The 24,160-nt window shown below is 39.0% G+C and overlaps 1 protein-coding gene across 1 annotated transcript in view; it reads left to right on the top strand.

The window, feature by feature from the left end:
- LOC126244783 (serine/threonine-protein phosphatase 6 regulatory ankyrin repeat subunit B-like) overlaps positions 1 to 24,160 on the top strand; it is a 285,876-nt gene that overhangs the window by 35,889 nt on the left and 225,827 nt on the right. Inside the window, exons 2-3 of the mRNA XM_049948266.1 lie at positions 7,269 to 7,352; positions 10,313 to 10,519. Of these exons, the coding sequence (XP_049804223.1) occupies positions 7,293 to 7,352; positions 10,313 to 10,519 (267 nt within the window). The 5' untranslated portion in view covers positions 7,269 to 7,292. The remainder of the gene's footprint in view (positions 1 to 7,268; positions 7,353 to 10,312; positions 10,520 to 24,160) is intronic.

The following is a 24,160-nucleotide window of genomic DNA, read 5'->3' on the forward strand; positions in this document are numbered from 1 at the left end:
TCTGTCAGTGATAGCGAAAGAAATGAAAGAGGAGTTAAATGGGATGGATAGTGTCTTGAAAACAGGTTATAAGATCAATGTCAGCAAAATTAAAACAAATGTAATGGAATGTAGCCATATTAAATCGGATGTCCTGAGGGGAGTATTAGGAAATGAGACACTAAAAGTAGTGGACGAGGTTTGCTATTCAAGCAGCAAAATAATTGATGATTGCCAAAGTAGAGGGGAAATGAAACACAGACTGGCAACAGCAAGAAAATAATTTCCAAAAAAGAGGAATTTGTTAACATATAAATTTAATTGTTAGTAATTCTTTTCTGAAGATATGTGTATGGAATGTGGCCTAAAAGGAAAGTGAAATGTGGATGGTAAGCAGTTCACACAAGAAGAGAATGGAAGCTTTTGAAATGTGTGATTACAGAAGAATGCTGGAGATTAGGTGGATAGATCAAATAACTGATGAAGAGGTATTGAATCAAATTATTGAAAAGGCAATTTTTGGCACAACTGGACTAAAACTAGGGATTGGTTGATAGACTCATACTGAGGCATCAGCGAATGGTCAGTTTGGTGATGGAGGATAGTGTGGGAGTACAAAGAGGAAGACCAAGGCTTAACTTCAGTAAGCAGGTTCAAGTTGATGTAAGTTGCAATAGTTATATAGTTATAAAGATACTTGCACCAGTTTTTGAACTGGAGATAACAACAACAACAATGCACATCTTGAAAAGAAAATAGTGCAAATTAACAATGATATCTTAGAACTGCTTTACATTTTATTGTATTTATTGCAGTTGAAGATGAAAGATAGTGCCCAAAATGAAATTTTAACAGTCTGTTTGTGTTATGAGACTGAATTGTGGCAGTGAGAAATAGCCCATTGATTCAGCAAGCACTAAAAGACAGAAGGTTTCTCTGCAATCAAAAGAGAAAAGCACTTTTGAAATTACTGGTAGAGTAATTATCTCTATAATTAAAATTATCAAACAGTGGAAAATTCGAATGGAATGTAAAAAAATTATGAAAAGGAAAGTTGCCACTCACCATATAGTGGAAATGCTGGGTTGCAGGTAGGCACAACAAATAGACTGTCACAAATGGGCTTTCAGCCAACAAGACCTTTATCAGCAGAGGCCTTGTTGGCCAAAAGCTTATTTGTGACTGTCTTTTCATTGTGCCTATCTGTGACTCAGCATCTCCGCTAGATGGTGAGTGGTAACTTGCCTTTGTATAATATTATTGTAACGAAAATAAAACGAAGTTTTATTTCACATAGCTTGGTGAAGGGATAGTAAATGGAAGTATTTTTTGTATATCAAGAGCTAAAGAAAGACTCAGATGATGAACTAATGATAGGTAGTTAAATGACATGACTGTGTAAGCATAGATCAGATGTGGTTTAAATTCAAAGAAATAGTAATGACGGCAACCGACAGATATATATTGAATAAATTAATAAGAGATTGTGCTGGTCCTCCACAGTATGAAAACCAGGTCAGAGCACTATTACAGAAGCAACAAAGGAAGCATGCCAAATTTAAAAGAATGCAAAATCCCGAAGACTGGAAATGTTTTACAGAAGTTCAAAATTTAGTGCAAATTTCAGTGCAAGATGTTTTAATAGTTTCCACAGTGAAACTATGTCTCAAAATCTGGTGAAAAATCCAAAGAGGTTCTGGTTGAATGTAAAGCACACTAGTGGCAAGACACAATCAATACCTTCACTGCATGATAACAATGGTCTTGTTATTGATGACAGTGCCAGTAAAGCAATATTATTAAACACAGTTTTATGAAATTCCTCCACAAAAGAAGACAAAGAAAATACTATAGAATTGAAATCCAGAACAACTGCCAATATGAGTAACGTAGAAGCATATATCCTTGGTGCAGCAAGTCTTCCAGTCCAGATTGTGTACCAGTCAGGTTCCTTTCAGAGTATGCTGATGCAATAGCTCCTTACTTATCAACCATATAGAACCACTCACTCATAGCAAGTTCCATACCCAAAGACTGGGAAGTTGTACAAGCCACACCAATATCCAAGAAAAGAAATAGGAGTAATCCGCTGAATTACAGACCCACGTCACTAATGTTGATTTTCAGTAAAATTTTGGAACTGATGCTATGCTCAAACATTATGAATCATCTCAAAGAAAACAATTTATTGCCAAGTAGCCAACACAGTTTGAGAAAATATTGTTCTTGTGAAACAGAACTATTCTCTATCGTCACGAAGTAATGAGTGCTATTGACAGAGAACATAAAATTGATTCCATATTTTTGGAGTATCATCTCAGTTGTGTGACTAGATTTGTGATTTCATCTCAGAAAGGTCACAGTTCATAATAACTGAAGGAAATTCATTGAGTTAAAGAGAAGTAATATCTGATGTTTCCCAAGAAAGCGTTATAGGACTTCTGTTGTCCTGATCTACTTAAATGATTTTGGTGACAGTCTGAGCAACCTTCTTAGACTGTTTTCAGATGATGCTGTCATTTACCATGTTGTAAAGTTATTTGATGATCAAAACGAATTTGCAAAATGATTTAGACAAGATACCTGTATGGTGCAAGAAATGGCAATTGACTCTAAATCATGAAAAGTGCGAAGTCATCCACATGAGCACTAAAATGAATCCACTAAATTTCAGTTACATGATAAGTCACATAAATCTAAAGTGTGTAAACAAAACTAAATACTTAGGTATTACAATTATGAATAACTTAAATTGGAATGATCACGTTGATAATGTTGTGGGGAAATCAAATCAAAGACTACAAATTATTGGTAGAACATTTAGAAACTGTAATGGGTGTGCTCAAGAGGCTGCTTATGCTGCTTGTCTGCCCTTTTCTGGAGTCTTGGCGTACAGTGTGGGATCCACATAAGATAGGACTGACAGAGTACAGCAAAAAAGTTCAAAGAAAGGAAGCTCATTTTGTATTATCACAAAATAGGGGAGACAGTGCCACAGGTATGATACGTGAATTGGCAGTCATAAATTTCAATCACTAACTTTCTCCTCAGAGTATGAAAATGTTTTGTTAGCACACACCTACATAGGGAGAATTGGTCATCATAATAAAATAAGAGAAACAGAGAGCACACGGAAAGATTAAAGTGTTCTTTTTTCCAGTGCCCTGGTTGAGGGTGGTACGGTAGAGAAGTAGCTTGAAGGTGGTTCAATGAACCCTCTGCCAGGCACTTAATTGTGAACTGCAGGGTAATCATGTAGATGTGTACGTAGTTGTAGAAAATATGCAGGTGCAACAAGGATTCCTATTGCTGAAAGAATGTAATGCAGAGGGGGGTTTGGAGAAAGTCTTCGTGCAACATTTCTTTCTTTGCAGGTCATTCAGTCTTCTGCTATCACTGGAACGCCCATGCAGGCCTTCTCATAAATCAGAAATTTTATTGCAGTTCTTTTGTTGTTGGTAGTAGGTTCCAAATGAAGGGTTTCATGTAATAGTCTTCCAGAATTGCATTACAGCTTTAATACTTATTCTAACAGTCAATAATAGTTGATGACAAATGTATAATGAAAATAACTAACAAGAATGTACTTGGGAAGCAAACTTGCTGAAGTTACTCAGCCATAGGAAGTGAAAATACCAATGTGGAATGTGACAGATGTAATTAGTATATTTGGAGCCTTTTGTTTGTGTTAATTTTCCTGACAGAAGACATGTGGAACATATCTTGAAGAAAATGAAAATGTGTTTGATAAGAGCAAAGCAGTCATTAATCTGTAAGTGGATTTGGTTACCACAGTGCTTTACTTGACATGGTGCTATTAGCAATAGTGTGCCTTTGCCTTCCTCTGATCTGAGAAATAGTTGACCCTGCCACTTACAGATGGAATTACAGTATTGATTGACTGTTCTGTTGGTTCTTTGTAGAATATTTTATACATTATGAATTAATTGTAGATATTACATCAGTGTTGTGAGTGTTTCATTCATAATGGAATTACAGTGTGCAGTAGAATTCAGATGTCAGTGCAGCTTGGTATTCTTGGCATACAGAAGCCCTTTGTTGAGGTGAAAGTATGAAGAATGCAGAAAATGTGGAGCAAATGGAGGTTTAATCACAAAGGTTTTGATTTATAGTGTGATATTTAACCATTAAACACTAAGACTATTAAATCAGGATTACCTGATACACCATGTACTCAATAACACTCTATGCTTTCCTTCTTTCTATTTGCTGTCTTTTATCAGTAATCCACTATTACTACATTGGGCCATTCTTTCATCTGCATATTGGAGTAAACTAATGGATTTTACAAGCACTGTATTATTCTTTTACACCAGCAGAGGAGTAAATAGATAAAAATAATATATAAAACTTTTTATATTTTTTACTCTTCATTAGCAGTTTCCTTTGCTCAAAATATTATCATAAATTTAGTTCCCATTTCTGTAAAAGACGTGTAGCATTTTAGATATAGTTATCTGATATATTGTCTTCATTTTTTATTTTAATTTGTTACTATATCAAGTGTGACAATTATTTATTTGAAGTGAGGACAAAGCATCTAAGAATTCATACCGTCCATTTGGATAGTTGATTGTTATCCAGTTTGTAGTATCACTATGGTAAATGACCTTAATTTTATATTTAACATTGCAGCAAAACCATATAAACAGCCTTACAAATAGGAACTTCTACTATGGAGTTTGTAGAGGTTGTTATGCAGAAATAACTTTATTTTTTCAAATTAAATTTATTCCATTTTAGAATCTTTACATCACAGTGTAATAAAATCTGAAAATGTGTTAGTAAGTTTCTTAATGCAAAAATTTGTCTGTATGAATTCAAACATGAAGTGAAACTTTAATTATTTCAAAGTAAGCTGTTGGTCATTAAAAAGTAAAGGTAACATGCTCTCGTACTCATAATTATCATTGTCATTAAAGATAATGAACATCCAGCTAATTGTAGAAACCTGCAGAAGATTGGTAGCATGAAATAAGTATTTTGCCATTTATCAGATGCAAACAAATAAAAATCACTGCAAGATAAGTAATTATTGACTAACTTCATTGTGAAAAGGAAAGTTGCTACTCACCATATAGAGAAGGCACTACAAAAGCACTGTCACAAATAATAGCTTTAGGCCAGTAAGGCCTTCATCAGAACTAGACAGCCAACACACATATACACACTCACGCAAACGCAACTCACACACGCATGACTGTAGTCTTGGCAACTGAGGCCACACTGCGAGCAGCAGCACTTGTGCATGATGTGAGTGGTGACTGGGTGGGGGTAAGGAGGAGGCTGGGGCGGGGAGGGGGAGGAATAATAGGGTAGGGTTGGCAGACAGTGACGTGCTGTTGGGGAGCACACAGGGACGAGGTGGAAAGAGGGCAGGGCAGCTATGTCGGGAGGTTAGGTTGACGAAGGGAGCGGAGAGGTGGAGAGGGGGATAGCGGAAAAGGAGAGAATCAAAAGGACTGAGTGCGATGGAGGAATGAGGGCTGTGTAGTGCTGGAATGCTGGAATGGGAACAGAGAAGGGGCTGGGAGGACAATGACTAATGAAGGGAATATAGAACATATTCTAAGGAAAGTTCCCACCTGCACAATTCAGAAAAGCTGGTGTTAGTGGGAAGGATCAATATCGCAGCAGTCTGTGAAGCAGTTATTGAAATGAAGGATATCATGTTTGGCAGCATGTTCAGCAACAGGGTGGTCCACTTGTTTCTTGGCCACAGTTTGTCAGTGGCCATTCATGTGAACAGACAGCTTGTTGGTTGTCGTGTCCCATAGAATGCACAGTGGTTGCAGCTTAGCTTGTAGATCACATGACTGGTTTCACAGGTAGCCCTGCCTTTGATGGGATAGGTGATATTTGTGACCGGACTGGAGTAGGTGGTGGTGGGAGGATGTAGTGGGCAGGCCTTGCGTCTAGGTCTATTCCAGGGGTATGAGACAAGAGGTAAGGGGTTGGGAGCAGGGATTGTGTAGGGATGTATGAGTATATTGTGTAGACTCAGTGGATGGCAGAATAGCACTGTGGGATGGGTGGAAAGGATAGTAGGTAGGAAATTTCTCATTTTGGGGCATGATGAGAGGTAGCCAAAACCCTGGCAGAAAATGTAATTCAGTCGCTCCTTGCAAGATATCCTACATTACCATAACCTTCCTGGCCTCAGCCTTCGTTAGTCAGTGTCCTCTCCCATCCAGCCCCTTCCCTGTTCCCTTTCCAGCACTACATGCTCATTCCTCCATTGCACCCAGTCTTTTTAATTATCTCCTTTTCTGCTACAACCCCTCCCCCCTGCCCACCTCTCTGCTCCCTCCATCGACCTCCTGATTACACGTAGCTGCCCTACCCTCTTCCCACCTCGTCCCTGCGCGTTCCTCACCAGCACGTCACTGTCCACCACCCCTACACTACTATCCCTCCCCTTCCCCACCCCAGCCTCCTCCTTACCCCCACCCAGTCACCACACCCATCATGCACCAGTGCTGCTGCTCGCAGTGTGGCCTCAGTTGCCTGAGCCTGCAGTCATGTGTGTGTGTGAGTTGTGTTTGCGTGAGTGTGTATGTGTGTGTTTGCCATCTAATTCTGATGAAAGCATTACTGGCCGAAAGCCATTATTTGTGACAGTGTTTTTTTTTTGTACCTATCTGCAACTCAGCATCTCCCTTATATGATGAGAAGCAACCTTTCGTATCACAATATTGTTACATTCCATCCTGGATTTTCCATTTTTTGATTATTGACAAACTCCACACTCTTTCAGATGTGAACCCACATAGAGTAAATAAAATGTTCAGCTTACATCACCGGAAAGCTACAGTGATATCCTTCATATCCTTCTTGAAATGAATGGTCACAGACGAAGAATGTACACTGTAGCTTGTTATGCTTTTGTAGAGCATACAGGGGAATATCGATCCCTGGTTCAATACTATGCAGTCTAGATTCATTCTTCCAGAACTAATACCTCATGAATTTCACTTGACTAACTACTCACATGAACAATATACATTTAATTATTTCTTTACATAATTACAGTGTCTGAACTCAATTTAATTAATTTATGATAATTGTTTGATTGTGCTCAAGTTTGCACAAACATTATTGAGTTACAAAAATGATTTACATTTTTAAGAAACTGACACAGCAGATTATTTCATAGCTTGATTCACTTTATTATCTTCCTGTCTTATGCATGTGATATTGTGCCAATGATATACATATATAAAAACTAATTACAGTAAATTTGAAAGCGTCCAATTTTTGTATTTTAGGCACATTTTGTCTTAAAACACAAAATGGGGGCGATGAAAGATGATGGGCGTTTGAGACAGGCAGTATACAATGGAGATATCAAGGTGAGCAGATAAAAGCGTCTTGTTCACTGGTCATCATAAGAAGAGCTGCACCCAGAAGTACCTGACTGATCCACTGCAAACTGGGTGGATATGTTGCACACCATCAGCTATGACAGTGGTTACTTTTGTATGGTTGGCTGTGCACTCAGGGACCTTTGGTGGGGCCGTGAGATCATACCTGTAGTTTGTATAAGGGGGACCCAAGTGGCCATACCAGCCAGTATGACAGCTGTTAGAATCACTAGCGTATCACCTGAATCTGCACTATGCCAAAACAACATGTTAGACAGCTGACTGTTCAGCTACATAAGTTCAAGAGAGGCTGGATTGTGGTGTTGCAGGGGGGTAGATGGTCCCATCACTGTATTGTGCACAACATTTGACATACAGGCACCCCCATTGCATGTTGCTGGCAGCAGTGGATGAAGGAAAGCACACATGCACACATTGTAGGTTCTGGACAACTGACATGCATCACATGGAAGGATGGGTTAATGGATTGTCCACTGCACATGTGCAGATCCAATGCAATGATAGAAACCATTCAGTGAGCTGACCTGCCTTCTATGGAACATCCTCAAAGTGCTAGTACGAGGGCCATTCAGAAAGTAGAGAACGTTTTGGCATTAAAAAAAAAACTAAGTACAAGAAATACATTTTATTATATACATTTGAAAGAGAGATGGACATACTACTTTTCCACATAGTCACCAAACACATTGAGACACTTATCATAGTGGTGGACAAGCTATGAAAGACCTTCGTCATAAAATTCTGCCACCTGAGGCTTTAGCCAGTCAGACACACCTGCCTGCAGTTCCGCATCGTCATCAAAGCGTTGCATTGCAAGCCAGTTCTTCATCTTGAGAAACAAGTGGAAGTCGCTTGGTGCAAGATCAGGGCTGTAGGGTGGATGAGGGGAAATTTACCATTTGAATGAATTAAGGAGTTCCTTTGTGCAGTTTGCCATGTGAGGTCAGACATTGTTATGCAAAAGCAAAATTTTGGATGTCAGGTTTCCTCTGCGTTTCCTTTTTAACTGCTCTTCTAAGGCTGTGCAAAGTTTGACAGTACCAGGCTGAATTTATGGTTGCTCCACATTCGACAAAATCAATAAGAAGCATACCTTGCCTGTCCCAAAACACTGTCACCATCAACTTCCTTGCTGACAAGGTTTTTGGGGGGACCTTGTGTGCCTCCATTCCATGGACTGTAATTTTGTCTCGCAATTGATGTGTTTCACCCAAGCCTCATCACCTGTTATGATTTGATCCAGTAATGAATCACCTTGTTTGTGGTAGGCCTCCAGAAATGTCAACATTGCCCCCATTCGCTGTTCTTTATGGTGCTCTGTAAGCAATTTGGGCGCCCATCATGAACAAAATTTGTGGTAGCCTAGCTTTTGAGTGACAATTTCAAACAATAAAGTCTGTTAAACTTTTGGAAATGAAAGCGAAAGCTCTGTTATTGTGAAGTGGCGGTTTTCACGAATCATTTCATCAACTTTAGTGACAAGATCGTCAGTCACAATGCTAGGGCATCCACTCTTCTCTTCATCATGAACATTGGTTCGGCCATTTTTGAACCAAATGCACCATTTCCAGATGGAACATTCACTCATTACGTTGTTTCGATACACTTAACACAGTTCACGATAAACTTCTATAGGTTTTAGGTTTTTTGTGAACAAAAACTGCGCCTCACAACTGGCATGATTTTCAATTGGGGTGCACATTTCAAATTCGAATATTGAAAAAACCAGATGTGCAAAGACATTCCCACTGTCATGGATGGATGCTGACTGAGCTGCCGAGCATGCACTTACCAAAATAAATGCTATCAGTGCTTACCTAGTGGCGTCAGACGGAAATGTTCCCTACTTTCTGAATAGCCCTCATACCATTGGCAGACAATTGCATCGGGCAGGGCTTGCCTCACGCTGACTGTTACAATGGTTGCCCACTCACATCCCCCAAGACATTGTGCCCAACTCACTTGGTGTCAGTAGTGACTGACATGGAGCCCTGCAAGTTGACAGTGGGTCATCTTTAGTGACAAGTTCCACATCTGCCTTGGAGGTGGTGACCATTGGGTCTGTTTCTGGAGCAATTTGTGGTCTCCCAGTACACATTCCACCAGTCTGGTGTGATGGTCTTAGGAGGAATATCTAGTGATGCCGATTCACTATTAGTATTCCTAACTGGCCCTGTGACAGTTGCACAATATATGGAGGAGGTCCTGCAACAGATAGCTTTGGCATTTGTGAATGTCCATGGCCATGGTCTATTTCAACAGAACACCACTCAACTTCATACCACTGCCATCTCCTAAACATGCCTTGCAGCTGTGGGTTCTCTGCCATAGCCAATTGCATTGCCTGATCTCTCCCAGAGTGAGAATTTGTCAGGTACCATGTCGCATGCCATGAGGCCTCCAACTCCACCCGCCAATCTTCAGGAACTACACACTCAGGTGCAAGCAGCATGGGATAGAGCATCACAGGACTACCATGTGAGACCTGTACAACTCCAAGCTGTGACATCTGGACCCTTATATTCACAACCACGAGGGTCTGATGTTATACTAACACAAACATTTTGTAGCCATGTAGAGCAATAAATATTGGTCCTTCAAAGATGAAAGTGGAATCATTTTGTGTGTGAGGTACCATCTACCTGCATGCCAGTGATTGCAATCTGCCTTGCTTTTCTGAGTGCAGCTCTTTTTATGATGATCATTGTAATTAAAGTACAGCATTTACAGGATTAAATTTATTGAAATGACTCAGTTGACTGTTTGTAAAATATAACTTTGAATATTGTCAATTGCTGAGAAACTGGTGTCTTCAATTTTCTATTTTATTACTGATGACTGTTGTCATTTCAGAAATTTGGCACTTACTTAAATTTCCTTACTTACAGCCAGTGGCTGTTCCAGACTATAATTTAGTTTGTTTTTAGACTCTGAGGGAAATGATTTCCAATGGTGCTGATCCAAGAATTAAAGATAATGAAGGTACATCCATTTTAATGGATGGAGCACGCTTTGGACATTTGGAAATGGTTAAGTTCTTGGTAGAGGAGGTTTGCATTCCACTGGAAGAATGTGATAAGAATGGAAACACAACCCTCTTGAGTGCTTCATTACCATCATACCCAAATCTTGAGGTAAGTTCTGGAAAAAAAAACTTTTTTAGTTATTCATATTTCATTTTGTCTAGTCAGGTATTCTTTCAGCATTCAGTAAATTATTCCCCATTCCCCTTGCTCATTTCAAAGCTAGTTATAATGGTGCGAAGCTACTTAAATTTGATATATTACCCATGATGGAGAGAAAATGTCTTATTACTTCGGCGAAAGAAATAGTTAGGTGTGGCACCTTGCGAGGTGCCTATTTGAAGCCTTTATTCTGCTCTAAGTGTCTTATTGAAGAAAGTTCATTGAATAACAGTGTTATGGGAAATAATGCAGTAATATACATCACACAACTTTTAAATAACATGACTTTTTCCCCATTTATTGCCACTTTCGGCAATATGATAACCAGTTTCGGTCTTCATATTAAAGACTGGTTACAGGCAGTCACTTTCACAATCCTACAAAACAGTATGACAGTGGAAAGTTAAACACAGTGCACTTTAGCATATGAATTCTTACCACATAATATCATGACATTGGCTTCAGTTTATACTGGCAGTGAACACATCACACTTCTTGATAAAATAGTACAAATAAATGTATGTCTATGTCAAAACAATAGGTGGCCAAAGTCTGAATTATTCACACATTGTCTCAAGGAAAAAGCTCTTAAAATTAATACTAGTCACTAGTTCAATTTGACATGTTAACTACGTCACACAGATACACTGAGCTTGTGAATACAGGCTACAGACATGCACTTATTTTGTGAACTTGTTACATAGATGTTACTGCTAAGATTTTGGAACACAGACTTTCAAGGAGACATTAGCATGTTAAGAGTGGTGTGTGAACTTTCACAACTTGTAACATAGTTCTGGCCTGAGTGCTTACTTCACATGGACTCAGAATATTTTGGGGTGAGATAGGCCTTATAAAGAAAAAGAAAGGCAGTAAGAGTGGTAGCTAATGCAAACAGGGGAGAGCCTTGTAGAGAAATCTTCAGAAAATTTGAAGTACTAACCATCTACTCTATGTACATTCTGCACGCAATAATGTTTGTGAAACAAACTCCAGAATATAATGTAACAAACGCATATAGGTAAAATACAAGTGGAAGAGAAAATTTTCGCAGAATTACAAGTAAAGAAAAGGCTGCAGACTGTAATCCACATACAACTGGAATCCTCTTTTATAATAGACTTCCATCTGGCATCAAGACAGTTAATTTAAACACTTTAAAGAATAAACTTCAGCATTTATTAATAAAAAAACCTTATTCAGAGAAAGTTGTAATATCTCTTTGCAAAACAGTATGTATAGCATAAGTTTGTTTTTGCAACACAAAAATGATAATTTCTGATCTTCACACACTTTATCAATGTATGCATTTATATTTCAAGCTGTAAAGTCTCTGTGCACAACAGTGTATATAGCATAATTTCTGACCTTCACTATTTATATCAGTGTGTGCACATATGCACATTAACCAAACCCTTGTGTATGTGAACTAAAATCTATGACAATGTCTGGAAACTGATTGTTATAAGGACAGTAAACAAACAAATAAACAAATAATTTTAATTAAGTAACTAAGGATATCATTTACTCTAGAACAATTAGAACAACAAAGTTATAATGTCACACTTGGGAATCTAACAGTCATAACAGCATAAAAGGCAACAGTAGTTTTGGATGTTTTTGCCATTTGATTGCAGTCATTTCTTAAGATAATTACTTTTGTTGTTGTTGTTGTCTTCAGTCCTGAGACTGGTTTGATGCAGCCCTCCACGCTACTCTATCCTGTGCAAGCTTCTTCATCTCCCAGTACCTACTGCAACCTACATCCTTCTGAATCTGCTTAGTGTATTGATCTCTTGGTCTCCCTCTACGATTTTTACCCTCCACGCTGCCCTCCAATGCTAAATTTGTGATCCCTTGATGCCTCAAAACATGTCCTACCAACCGATCCCTTCTTCTAGTCAAGTTGTGCCACAAACTTCTCTTCTCCCCAATCCTATTCAATACCTCCTCATTAGTTACGTGATCTACCCACCTTATCTTCAGCATTCTTCTGTAGCACCACATTTCGAAAGCTTCTATTCTCTTCTTGTCCAAACTAGTTATCGTCCATGTCTCACTTCCATACATGGCTACACTCCATACAAATACTTTCAGAAACGACTTCCTGACACCTAAATCTATACTCGATGTTAACAAATTTCTCTTCTTGAGAAACGCTTTCCTTGCCATTGCCAGTCTACATTTTATATCCTCTCTACTTCGACCATCATCGGTTATTTTACTCCCTAAATAGCAAAACTCCTTTACTACTTTAAGTGTCTCATTTCCTAATCTAATTCCCTCAGCATCACCCGACTTAATTTGACTACATTCCATTATCCTCGTTTATGAAAACAGAAAAACTTTTATGAAAACAGAAATAGCTCACTATAAAGAGTGGATTCAGGGTTTTGTTATAAGTGGTTACTTTTAATTAATAGGGTTTACAGAAAGACTAAATATACCATTTAAATCAGTGGATCAAAAAATTATCATAGCAAAATTTCAGCTTTCTCTGTTTCAGCCTGACTGTGAAATTTTATTTGAGTTGCAGCTGCACGTGGCTGGTAAAACAACATTTAATAATAGGAGTTCAGTTTGAACTTTGATTTACACAACCACCACACTAGATTCAGAAACAGTTTCATTGTAGACCTTGGTTCCTTGTCTATGACACTGATTGGAGTTGTTCAAATATTAGGCAAGACACTGGGAATCTCCACAAAACTAAAAGAGAATTAAAATGGTATATCATTAATTCTCCATTACAAATTTTCTGATTATCAAGGTTCATGAATGGAAAATTACTGTTAGTTGCATGAAAATTAACAATGTTCATTGTAGTCAGGTCTCTGTTTTGCAGCATTCTTGGTGTTCTTACTTGTTAGATAGATATCAATATGACCTTGTAAATATTAAGCTAGCCACAGAAGATAAACAGCAGATGTTTACGTGAATAAAGCTGCATTATTTTTTTGAAGTAGTGGCCTTCCTGCTAATTTTGGTTGTTAATATTACCCTATGTAAATAAAAGGAATATACAGTACTTTAATGATAGTTACCCTATATATCAGTGTATATATAAGTGATTAAATGTATATTTCTGAGAATTTCTGGAAGCTTAACAGTGTCGTGCATAATGTACTCCAACAGTTATGAACTACATGTGCATATTCTATAAATTTTAGTAGTAGTATCTTGTTAAGAAAATAATTTCCCCAATAAAAGTTACAGTTCTTTTAAGTGTGAGACACGCAAGACATCTGGCAAAACAGGTCTCTGGAAATTACTTAGAACAGATAGTTCAGAAGTCCACTCAAGATGAACATATATTTCATTTAATGACAAAAACTTACATTGAAATCTTTGACTGGAAACTGGTATATGTTACCATGAGGTGATTGTTGCAGAGATCACCAAAGTACGAAGGGCAACTGAAATAAGTGGAAAGATTTACACATTCAGTAAACTAGACGAGGGGCTGTAGTGTCATATCTCAAGCATGAATACTAAATATTAGCTTTGGACTGAAGCAAGCAGAGGAAATGTGGCTCAACTTTGAAACAATAGTTGAGAGCATGCAGTGGATAAATATGTACCTAGTAGAACAGTATGTGATGAGAGGGACCCTACATAGTATACAGTCTCTGCGAAGAAACTTCTAAAGTAACAGTGGCTATTGCACATAAGGCATTGCTTAAGACTATAGGTAGAGATATGTGTAAAGAATGGAAAGTCCAGGGTGGAATAACAACAATATGAAAAGGATAGAGTGCTACTCATCACATAGAGGAGGCACTGAATCACAGACAGACACAGTGAAAAGACAGCTAAACTTTAAGCTTTTGGGAAAAAAGTCCTTCATAGAAGCATAAAAAAATGTAACAGGTACACACAACTATTGTCTATAGCTGCTCAGCTCCATCTGCAGGCTGTGCCTATGTCTGACATGAGCAGCGATCAAAGGTGGGTGGTGAGGGTAAGGGGGAGGCATGGGACCGAGAGGGGGAGGTAGAGCAAGGTAGGAGTAGGGGAGCAAGCGGGGCATGGTGGGGACAGGATGGGGCTGCTATCTGCAGAATCTGGAGTGCATGCTGCACAGTATTCCTGTCAATCTTGTCCACGCTCCCAACAAACCGTAATTACCCTGCCAATATTGTCCAGAAATAAATCATTCATCACATCTGCAGTGATGAGCAATCTGTCTCCAAATATGCCAAAGGTTTCACTGAGGCCCTCACAGACTGAAATTACCTTCCCAACATTGTTCATAAACAGATCTCCCATACCTTGGCTTTCCATTCACCTACCCCTCCCACAAGCCCATAGTCTGGCCACAAAGGAGCACTCTTCTCATGATTCATATCACCCAAAACAATCACATTCTCTGCAGTGGTTTCAACTACTTCTCATCATGCCCTGAAATGTGGAATATCCTACCCACTATTCTCCCCACCCTTTCCTCAGTGATATTCTGCCACCCACTGAACCTAAACGATATCATTGTCTATTACTATTCCACCCCTGCTCCCCACCCCTTGCCTCATTGTTCCGATCCCTGCAAGAGATCTAGATGCAAAACCTGTCCCATACATCCTCCCAGCACCACTTACTCCAGTATGAACAGAGGCATCTCCTGTTCCATTGGGGCTACCTGTGAAAGCAGCCATGTGAGCTACAAACTAATCTTCAGCCACTGTGCTACTCTCTACTTGGAGACATGAATGTCCATGTTTATATGAATGTCCATCACCAAACTGTGACTAAGACTCAGCTGGACCATCCAGTTACTGAACATGTTGCTCAACACCAAGTGCTTCACTTCAGTTACTGCTGCACAGCCTGCACCATCTGAATTCATCCTACCAACACTTCACGAGTCTGTATCCTCCAGCTCATTCCCAACTCCCACTTCAGCACTGTTCACACAAACAAGTTAGAAGAAAACAAGAAGAGTAGCGTAACTGATCAACACTTTGTCCTTCTGTTTTAGAATTATAGAACATCTTTTGAGCTCAACATTAATAAGGTATCTCATACTGAATCACCTGTGTCACGCTGACCAAAAAGGATTCTAAATGAATCACCAGATCACACTTTTCTCTCATGACATTTTAAAAGTGATGGGTCAAGGTAAGAAAGTGGGTGTAGTATTTTTGACATCTGAAAAGTACCACATCAACATTTAATGACTGGGCTGAGGACTATTTTGTAGCAAGAACACAGCAAGTTACAGATTAGATTAGATTAGATTAATACTAGTTCCATGGATCATGAATACGATATTTCGTAATGACGTGGAATGAGTCAAATTTTCCAATACATGACATAATTAAGTTAATTTAACAACATAATTAAGTTAATATAACAACTTTTTTATTAAAAAAAATTTTTAATAATTTTTTTTTGGTTTTTTTCTTTTTTTTCGTAATTTATATCTAAAAATTCCTCTATGGAGTAGAAGGAGTTGTCATTCAGAAATTCTTTTAATTTCTTCTTAAACACTTGTTGGTTATCTGTCAGACTTTTGATACTATTTGGTAAGTGACCAAAGACTTAAGTGGCAGTATAATTCACCCCTTTCTGTGCCAAAGTTAGATTTAATCCTGAATAGTGAAGATCATCCTTTCTCCTACTATTGTAGTTATGCACACTGCTATTACTTTTGAATTGGGTTTGGTTGTTAATAGCAAATTTCATAAGAGAGTATATATACTGAGAAGCTACTGTGAATATCCCTAGATCATTAAATAAATGTCTGCAGGATGATCTTGGGTGGACTCCAGCTATTATTCTGATTACATGCTTTTGTGCAATAAATACTTTATTCTTCAGTGATGAATTACCCCAAAATATGATGCCATATGCAAGCAATGAGTGAAAATAGGCATAGTAAGCTAATTTACTAAGATGTTTATCACCAAAATTTGCAATGACCCTTATTGCATAAGTAGCTGAACTCAAATGTTTCAGCAGATCATCAGTGTGTTTCTTCCAATTTAATCTCTCATCGATGAACACACCTAAAAATTTTGAATATTCTACCTTAGCTATATGCTTCTGATTAAGGTCTATATTTATTAATGGTGTCATACCATTTACTGTACGGAACTGTATGTACTGTGTCTTATCAAAATTCAGTGAGATCCATTTACAAGGTACCATTTAGTAATTTTCTGAAAGACATTATTGAGAATTTCACCAGTTAATTCCTGTTTGTCAGGTGTGATTACTATACTTGTATCATCAGCAAAGAGAACTGACTTTGCCTCTTCATGAATATAGAATGGCAAGTCATTAATATATATTAAGAACAACAAAGGACTCAAGACCGACCCTTGTGGAACCCCATTCTTGATAGTTCCCCAATTTGAGGAACGTGTTGATCTTTGCATATTATGAGAACTGCTTATTTCAACTTTCTGCACTCTTCCAGTTAGGTACGAATTAAACCATTTGTGCACTGTCCCACTCATGCCACAATACTTGAGCTTGTCTAGCAGAATTTCATGATTTACACAATCAAAAGCCTTTGACAGATCACAAAAAATCCCAATGGGTGGTGTTCGGCTATTCAGATCATTCCAAATTTGATTGGTGAAAGCATATATGGCATTTTTTGTTGAAAAACCTTTCTGGAAACCAAACTGAAATTTTGCTAGTACATCATTTTTACAGATATGTGAAGCTACTCTTGAATACATCACTTTCTCAAAAATTTTGGATAAAGCTGTTAGAAGGGAGATTGGATGATAATTGTTGACATCATATCTGTCCCCTTTTTTATGCAAAGGTATAACAATAGCATATTTCAGTCTGTCAGGGAAAATGCCCTGTTCCAGAGAGCTATTACACAGGTGGCTGAGAATCTTACTTATCTGTTGAGAACAAGCTTCTAGTATTTTGCTGGAAATGCCATCAATTCCATGTGAGTTTTTGCTTTTAAGGAAGTTTATTATTTTCCTAATTTCAGAGGGAAAAGTGGGTGAGACTTCAATTGTATCAAATTGCATAGGTATGGCCTCTTCCATTAACAGCCTAGCATCTTCTAATGAACACCTGGATCCTACTATATCCACAACATTTAGAAAATGATTATTAAAATATTTTAAACTTCTGACTTATTGTTCATAAAGTTTTCATTCAATTTGATGGTAATACTGTCTTCCTGTGCTCTTGGTTGACCTGTTTCTTTTTTTAATAATATTCCAAATTGTTTTAATTTTATTATCAGAGCTGCTGATTTCAGACATGATACACATACTTCTGGATTTTTTAATAACTTTTCTTAATATAGCACAGTAGTTTTTATAATGTTTGATAGTTTCTGGGTCACTACTCTTTCTTGCTGTCAGATACATTTCCCTTTTCCGGTTACAAGATATTTTTATACCCTTAGTAAGCCATGGTTTGTTACATGGTTTCTTATGGGTATATTTAACTATTTTCTTGGGGAAGCAGTTTTCAAATGCATTTACAAAAGTGTCATGAAATAAATTATATTTTAAATTGGCATCAGGTTCGCGGTACACCTCATGCCAGTCTAACTGCTGAAGGCTTTCCCTGAAATTTGCAATTGTTAAATCGTTGACTGAACATACTACTTTGGAGGACTGTTTAGTACTGTTGAATGGAGCTATCTCATATATTGTAACTAGCTGTGCACCATTATCAGAAAGACCATTCTCAACAGGCTGAGCATTTATCTGGTTAAACTTATCTTGGTCTATAAACGAGTTATCTATCAGTGAGCTGCTATCCTTTACCACCCGAGTAGGAAAATCAATAACGGGTGTCAAATTGAAAGAACCGAGTAATACATCAAGGTCATTTTTCCTATTACCCTCTTTCAGAGAATCTACATTGAAGTCCCCACAAATAATAATTTGCTTCCCCCTGTCTGACAGATAGCACAACAAGGAGTCCAAATTTTTCAGAAATAGATGAAAATTTCCCGATGGGGACCTATATACAGTTACATTTGATGGAAAGTCACTGACAGATGCAGATGTGCCTTCAGGTGGAGTTTGTTGAGTCTATTGCTATTCATGTTGTATATTAATGGCTTGCAGAAAATGTCAACAGTAGCCTCAAACTTTTTGAACATGATTGTCACCTATAATGAAGAGATCCTGATAAGATTTTAAAGTGGTGCAAAGATTGGCAACTTCTGTTAAGTGTTCAGAAATATAATATTGATGTATCAAAATTGGCTTCAACAGCTCATACAAATACCTGAGTGTGACATTATTATATGGCTTCAATAGTAAGTTCAGTAGATGGCAGACTTTCATTCACTGCAGGATACTAGCAAAATGCAGTCAGTCTACACACTTATGTTGTACACAAAACACTTATGCGTTTCATCCTAGAATATTGCTCCTGTATGTCGGGTTCATACCAGATAAGACTGACAGATAATACTGATTGTACACAATGAAGGACAACAAGAATATAACAGGTTTGTTTGTATCATGGAAGAGCAATCCATAAATTTTGTAAAACTGGAACTAACATATGCTTGAAGGCAGTTGACAACTATCCCATGAAGTCCTACTTAATAAGTTTCAAATACTAGCATTAAGTGAAGAATGTAGGAATGTACTGCAGCCCTTTGTGTACATTGCCACTGTGGAGACTACAAAGAAAATGTCAGACCAATTACAGTGTGCACAGAAGCATTTAAAACAATCATTCTTCCTGTGCTCCATACACAAACAGAAGTGGAAAATATATATAATTTGTGAATGTTTTCTTCATAATAGGATCTACAAAACACAATAAATTAATGGGCAAATAAATAAATGATAAGCAATGTTGTGTGTGGTCAGATCATTGGACCCAGCTATATGAAGCACTACCCCACTTAAGTTCTTCTTGCACTTGGATTTCAACAAGCCATTGTGATAAGTGTCTACTGTACCATAACTGTCTGGTTAAACACTCAGCTACTGAGGTTTCTGAACTATTAAGCTTTTGGACAAATTCCTTTACACACACACACACACACACACACACACACACACACACACACACCAACAAAACTTACGTACACATGACCAATGTCTTCCAGCGCTACAGTCGAATTACGACTGCATGTGATATGAGCAGCAATCTGCTGGGGTCAGTGGTGGTGGGTAAGGAGGAGGCATTGGGTGAGGAGGGGGGGAGAGCAGGGTAGGGATTGGGGAAGATGCAGGAGGCTGTTCTTGGGGAGGGAGGGAGGGGGAGGTAGAGAAGAGGGAGGGGGAGAGCAGAGAAATAGAGGAAAGGAGAAAAGAGCAGAAGGAGCGTTCGTGGAACAGAAGACATGTGTAGTGCTGGAGTGGAAGCAGGGAAGGGGATGGTAGATAGGTGGAGGACAGGGATTAGTGAAGGGTGAGGCCAGGCGTTAGTGAAGGGTGAGGCCAGGGGTTAAGGGAATGAAGGATATGTTGTAGGGAGGGTTCCTGTCCGTACAGTTCAGAAAATCAGGTGCTGGAAGAAAAAAGAATCCAGTTGGTGCAGGCCATGAAGCAGTCTTTAAAGTGAAGCACATTGTTTTGGGCTGCATTTTCAGTAATTGGATGGTCCAAATGCCTCTTGATTACAATTTGTCAGTGGCCACTTATGCAGACAGAACTCAGGTGCTGGTAGGAAGAATCCAGTTGGTGCAGGCCATGAAGCAGTCTTTAAAGTGAAGCACATTGTTTTGGGCAGCATTTTCAGTAATTGGATGGTCCAGCTGCCTCTTGATTACAATTTGTCAGTGGCCACTTATGCAGACCCAATCTGTCATATCCAAGCTGGGAGAGTGCAGTAGTTGCAGCTTAGTTTGTAGATCACACAGGGATAGGACATGCTTGTGGGAGGAATGGATAGGTGGTAGTTGGAGGATGTATGGGGCAGGCTTTGCCTCTAGGTCGGTTGCAGGATATGAACCATGAGGCAAGGGGTTGGGAGCAGGGTTGGAATGGTGGTGGATAAGGATATTGCATTGTTCTCCTTTGTGGCCAGACAGTGGGTGTGTTGGAGGTGGTGTGTGACTGGAGAGACAAGGCACAGGAGATCTGTTTTTGACAATGTTGAGAAGGTATTTCAGTCTGTGAAGGCCTTGATGAGACCCTTGGGATATTTGGAGAGGGACTACTCATCACTATAGATGTGATGATCACAGGTGATGAGATTATATGGAAGGCACTCCTTGGTGTGGAATGGATGTCAGCTGTTGAAATGGAGACATCTTTGGTGGTTGGTAGGTTTGAAATGGGTGGAGATACTGTTGTAGCCCTCCTTGAGGTAGAGGTCAGTATTGGGGAAGGTTGCTTGTTGGGTTGAGAAGGACCCGGCTTGGCAAATAGGGAAGAAGTTGTCGAGGTTCTGAAGGAATGTGGATAGTGTCTCCTCACTCTCATTACAGATCATGTAGATTTCATCAGTGAACCCGAAACACATGAGGATTTTGGGATTCTGGGTTGTTATTAAGGGTTCCCCTAGACAGCCCATGAATCATTTGGCATAGAATGGTGGCATGTTGGTGCCCATTGCTGAAACACAGCAATTCATAAATAACACAGATTTGTTTGAAGGTGATGTGTGCAAGGAGACTTAGTATGTGGATGAGGACTTAGTTGGCCATGGTGACCATGAATGATGTCCAGTTACCTCAAGGTTGGGTACATCATTTCTTTTCTTCACAACAAATCTGCCAGTTGCCAATAATGCCTCCACTTCAACTGCTCCCACTCATTCTATAGTAAGAAATCCCTTCCATAGAGCCTAGCCACCTATGGTCATGGCATCTGTAGTGATGAGCAGTCTCTCTTCAAATATGCCAAGAGTCTCACTCTGCCTTCACAGACTGAAATTATGCTCTCAACTTTGTTTGGAAACAGATAACCCGCACCTTGTCTCTCCAGTCACCTACCGTCTCCCAAATACCCATTGTCCAGACACAAAGGAGCACTCCTCTCATGATAAAGTACCACCAGGACTGCAGCAGTGGAATCTCATTCTCCACTAGGGTTTTGAGTTACCTCTTGACATGCCCTGCAATGCAGAAATGCCTCCCCACTATCCCCCACCCCTCCCACAGTAGTACGCTCACCAAACCCAATGCAATATCCTTGTCCATGCCTATTCCACCCTTGCTCCCACTCTGTTGCCTCATGGCTCATATCCCTGCAAGAGACCTAGATGTAAATTCTGTCCCTACACCCTCACACTACCACTTATTCCAGTCCCATCACAGGCATCTCTTACCCAGCAGCCATTTGATCTGCAGACTAAGCTGCAATCACTTGCCCTTTCTAAGTGGGCATGACCACTAACAAGCTGTCTGTCCACTTGAATGGCCACCACCAAACTCTGGCCAAGAAACAGCTGGACCACCCAGTTGCTGAACATGACGCCCAATATGATGTGCTTCACTTTAATGACTGTTTCACAGCCTACACCACCTGGATTCTTCCTACCATTACAAGGTTTTTTTACTGTGGACGTGAGAACTCCCCCTACATCATATCTTTTGTTCCCAAAGACCTCCTGGCTTCAACCTTCACTAGTCCCTGCCCTCCTTCCCTGCTCCCACGCAGCATCACACACACCTTCCATACCACCAATGCTCTAGACAGTCTTTTTTTCTCTCTGCTTCTCTCCTCTCCTCCTCCCCCCCCCCCCCCCCCATGCCCCACACACACACACACAGTCATCACAGCCTTTTGTCAATGTACCTATCAGCACTATCATGTCCCCACCATGTCCCTGCATTCCCACACAGGCACCAGAGCATCTTCCCCCACCTGTACTCTGCTATCCCTTCACCTTCTTACTCCATGCCTCCTCCTTATTCCTACTACCCACCTAGCAGATAGCTTTTCACATCAGACTCATTTGTAAGAGGACTCCAGTGCTTGGAGAGAGTCATCATGTGTGTATGAGTTCTGCTTGTGTGAATGTGTGAGTGTTTTCTATTTTGGAAGAAGGACTTTGTGTGTAAGCTTAATATTTTTGCAGTCTTTTCCATTGCACCTGTCTGCAATTCAACACTTCTGCTATGTGTTGAGAAGCGATCTACCTTTTACATATTGTTGTCATTCCATTCAGGACTTTCTATTATTTGATGTTCAAGTTTTTTTATCCTCACAGTAACCTTAGCATCAGGAAGAGAAGGTAATAGTGCAGCAGGAGTTGATAATTTATTTCTTAATCCAAATTTAATGAAGTAGATGTGATCCACATAATAAATAGTTCTTTTGACCACAATAGTCAAGCAGTATTAACAAAATATGCATGTCAAACAGCTTTAACTGGCAAGGGAATAATTTAATTACATAGAATGATAAATGCTGAACCTTTTACACTATCCAGAGTGAATTTACAGTATGAACAATGGGAAGATTTAACAGAACACAACAATAGAGGAGAAATTTATTTCCAAAAATATGCTTGCGATATTATGAATCTAGTTTTTCCTTGCAACAAATCTGGGACAATTACAATAGAAGCCAAGTGCTGTTTTAGACTTACATAAATTACTTATCCAGGACAATGGGAAGCTCTTCAAAATGTATTATGTTTCATGATAGACATGTGCAAGTCTCCTAATAAATGGCCCAAACACTTCTATACCATACACAGCCAGGAGAATAATAGAGAAGGCGTACAGCTGGTTCACTGCAAACTCACATTAACACTTAATCTTATCAGTACTCATATTATGCAGTTCCATGCAACTAAAGACTAATTACAAGCACCAGAAGTAGAGATCAATGGGCACATACAAGGTAAAGCACTATGTATGAAGTTCCTGGGCATTCAAGTGGATAATAAACTGAAGTGGCACCAGCACATTGTTAATGTAACCAAATTCTGCTAGCTTTGCACTTAGAAAGAAACATCTCTAATTTTGTTAATCAGCAAACGATATTGTTAGCGTTTTTTAAATTCAACTTTATCCTATGCTGTAACCTTTAGGGGCAGTATAACTTAGATCAAAAAATATTTATTGTAGGGGGTGTGCAGTAAGTATATTTTGTGAAGCTGGTAAACAAACACCTGAAGTGCAGTGTGAAGTGAAGAGTAGTGCTATGCACACAACACACAAGTGATCACTCCATGCAGTAATTACCTTTGACATCTCATGGATTTATGTTTGCTCTCTATTTTGCAACCATTCTGTTGTTTGATTCTATGTCTAAAAAAACAGTGAATGAGTTAACAAAATAGTTTCAAATGTTGCAATGAAGTGGACTTATTAAGCCTGCAACAGTTGGTGACCCAACATGATATTTGAAAGTCACTGACACTTCACAGCATGCTGTGTCAAGCTAAGTAAGGAACATCCACATCAGCCTTATTGTGAATCTTTCACATTATTTTCACCATAAATACATGATGTCATATCCTCTACCAACTGAAGACATGCTTACAGGTGCAGTAATCAAACAGATTATGGTAAAAATGCCATCTTATTGGCAATAGAATCCTGTCTTTTGGCTTGTGCAGTTAGAAAGCCAATTTGTGTTAGCACACATAACCACAGATGGCACAAAGTTTAGTAATGTTGTTGCAGCACTCAACAAAGATAGGGCCATGGAGCTGGAAAACATTCTGACTAACCACCAAGCA

This window comes from Schistocerca nitens, chromosome 1, assembly GCF_023898315.1.
Source record: "Schistocerca nitens isolate TAMUIC-IGC-003100 chromosome 1, iqSchNite1.1, whole genome shotgun sequence".
NCBI classification, from domain to species: domain Eukaryota; kingdom Metazoa; phylum Arthropoda; class Insecta; order Orthoptera; family Acrididae; genus Schistocerca; species Schistocerca nitens.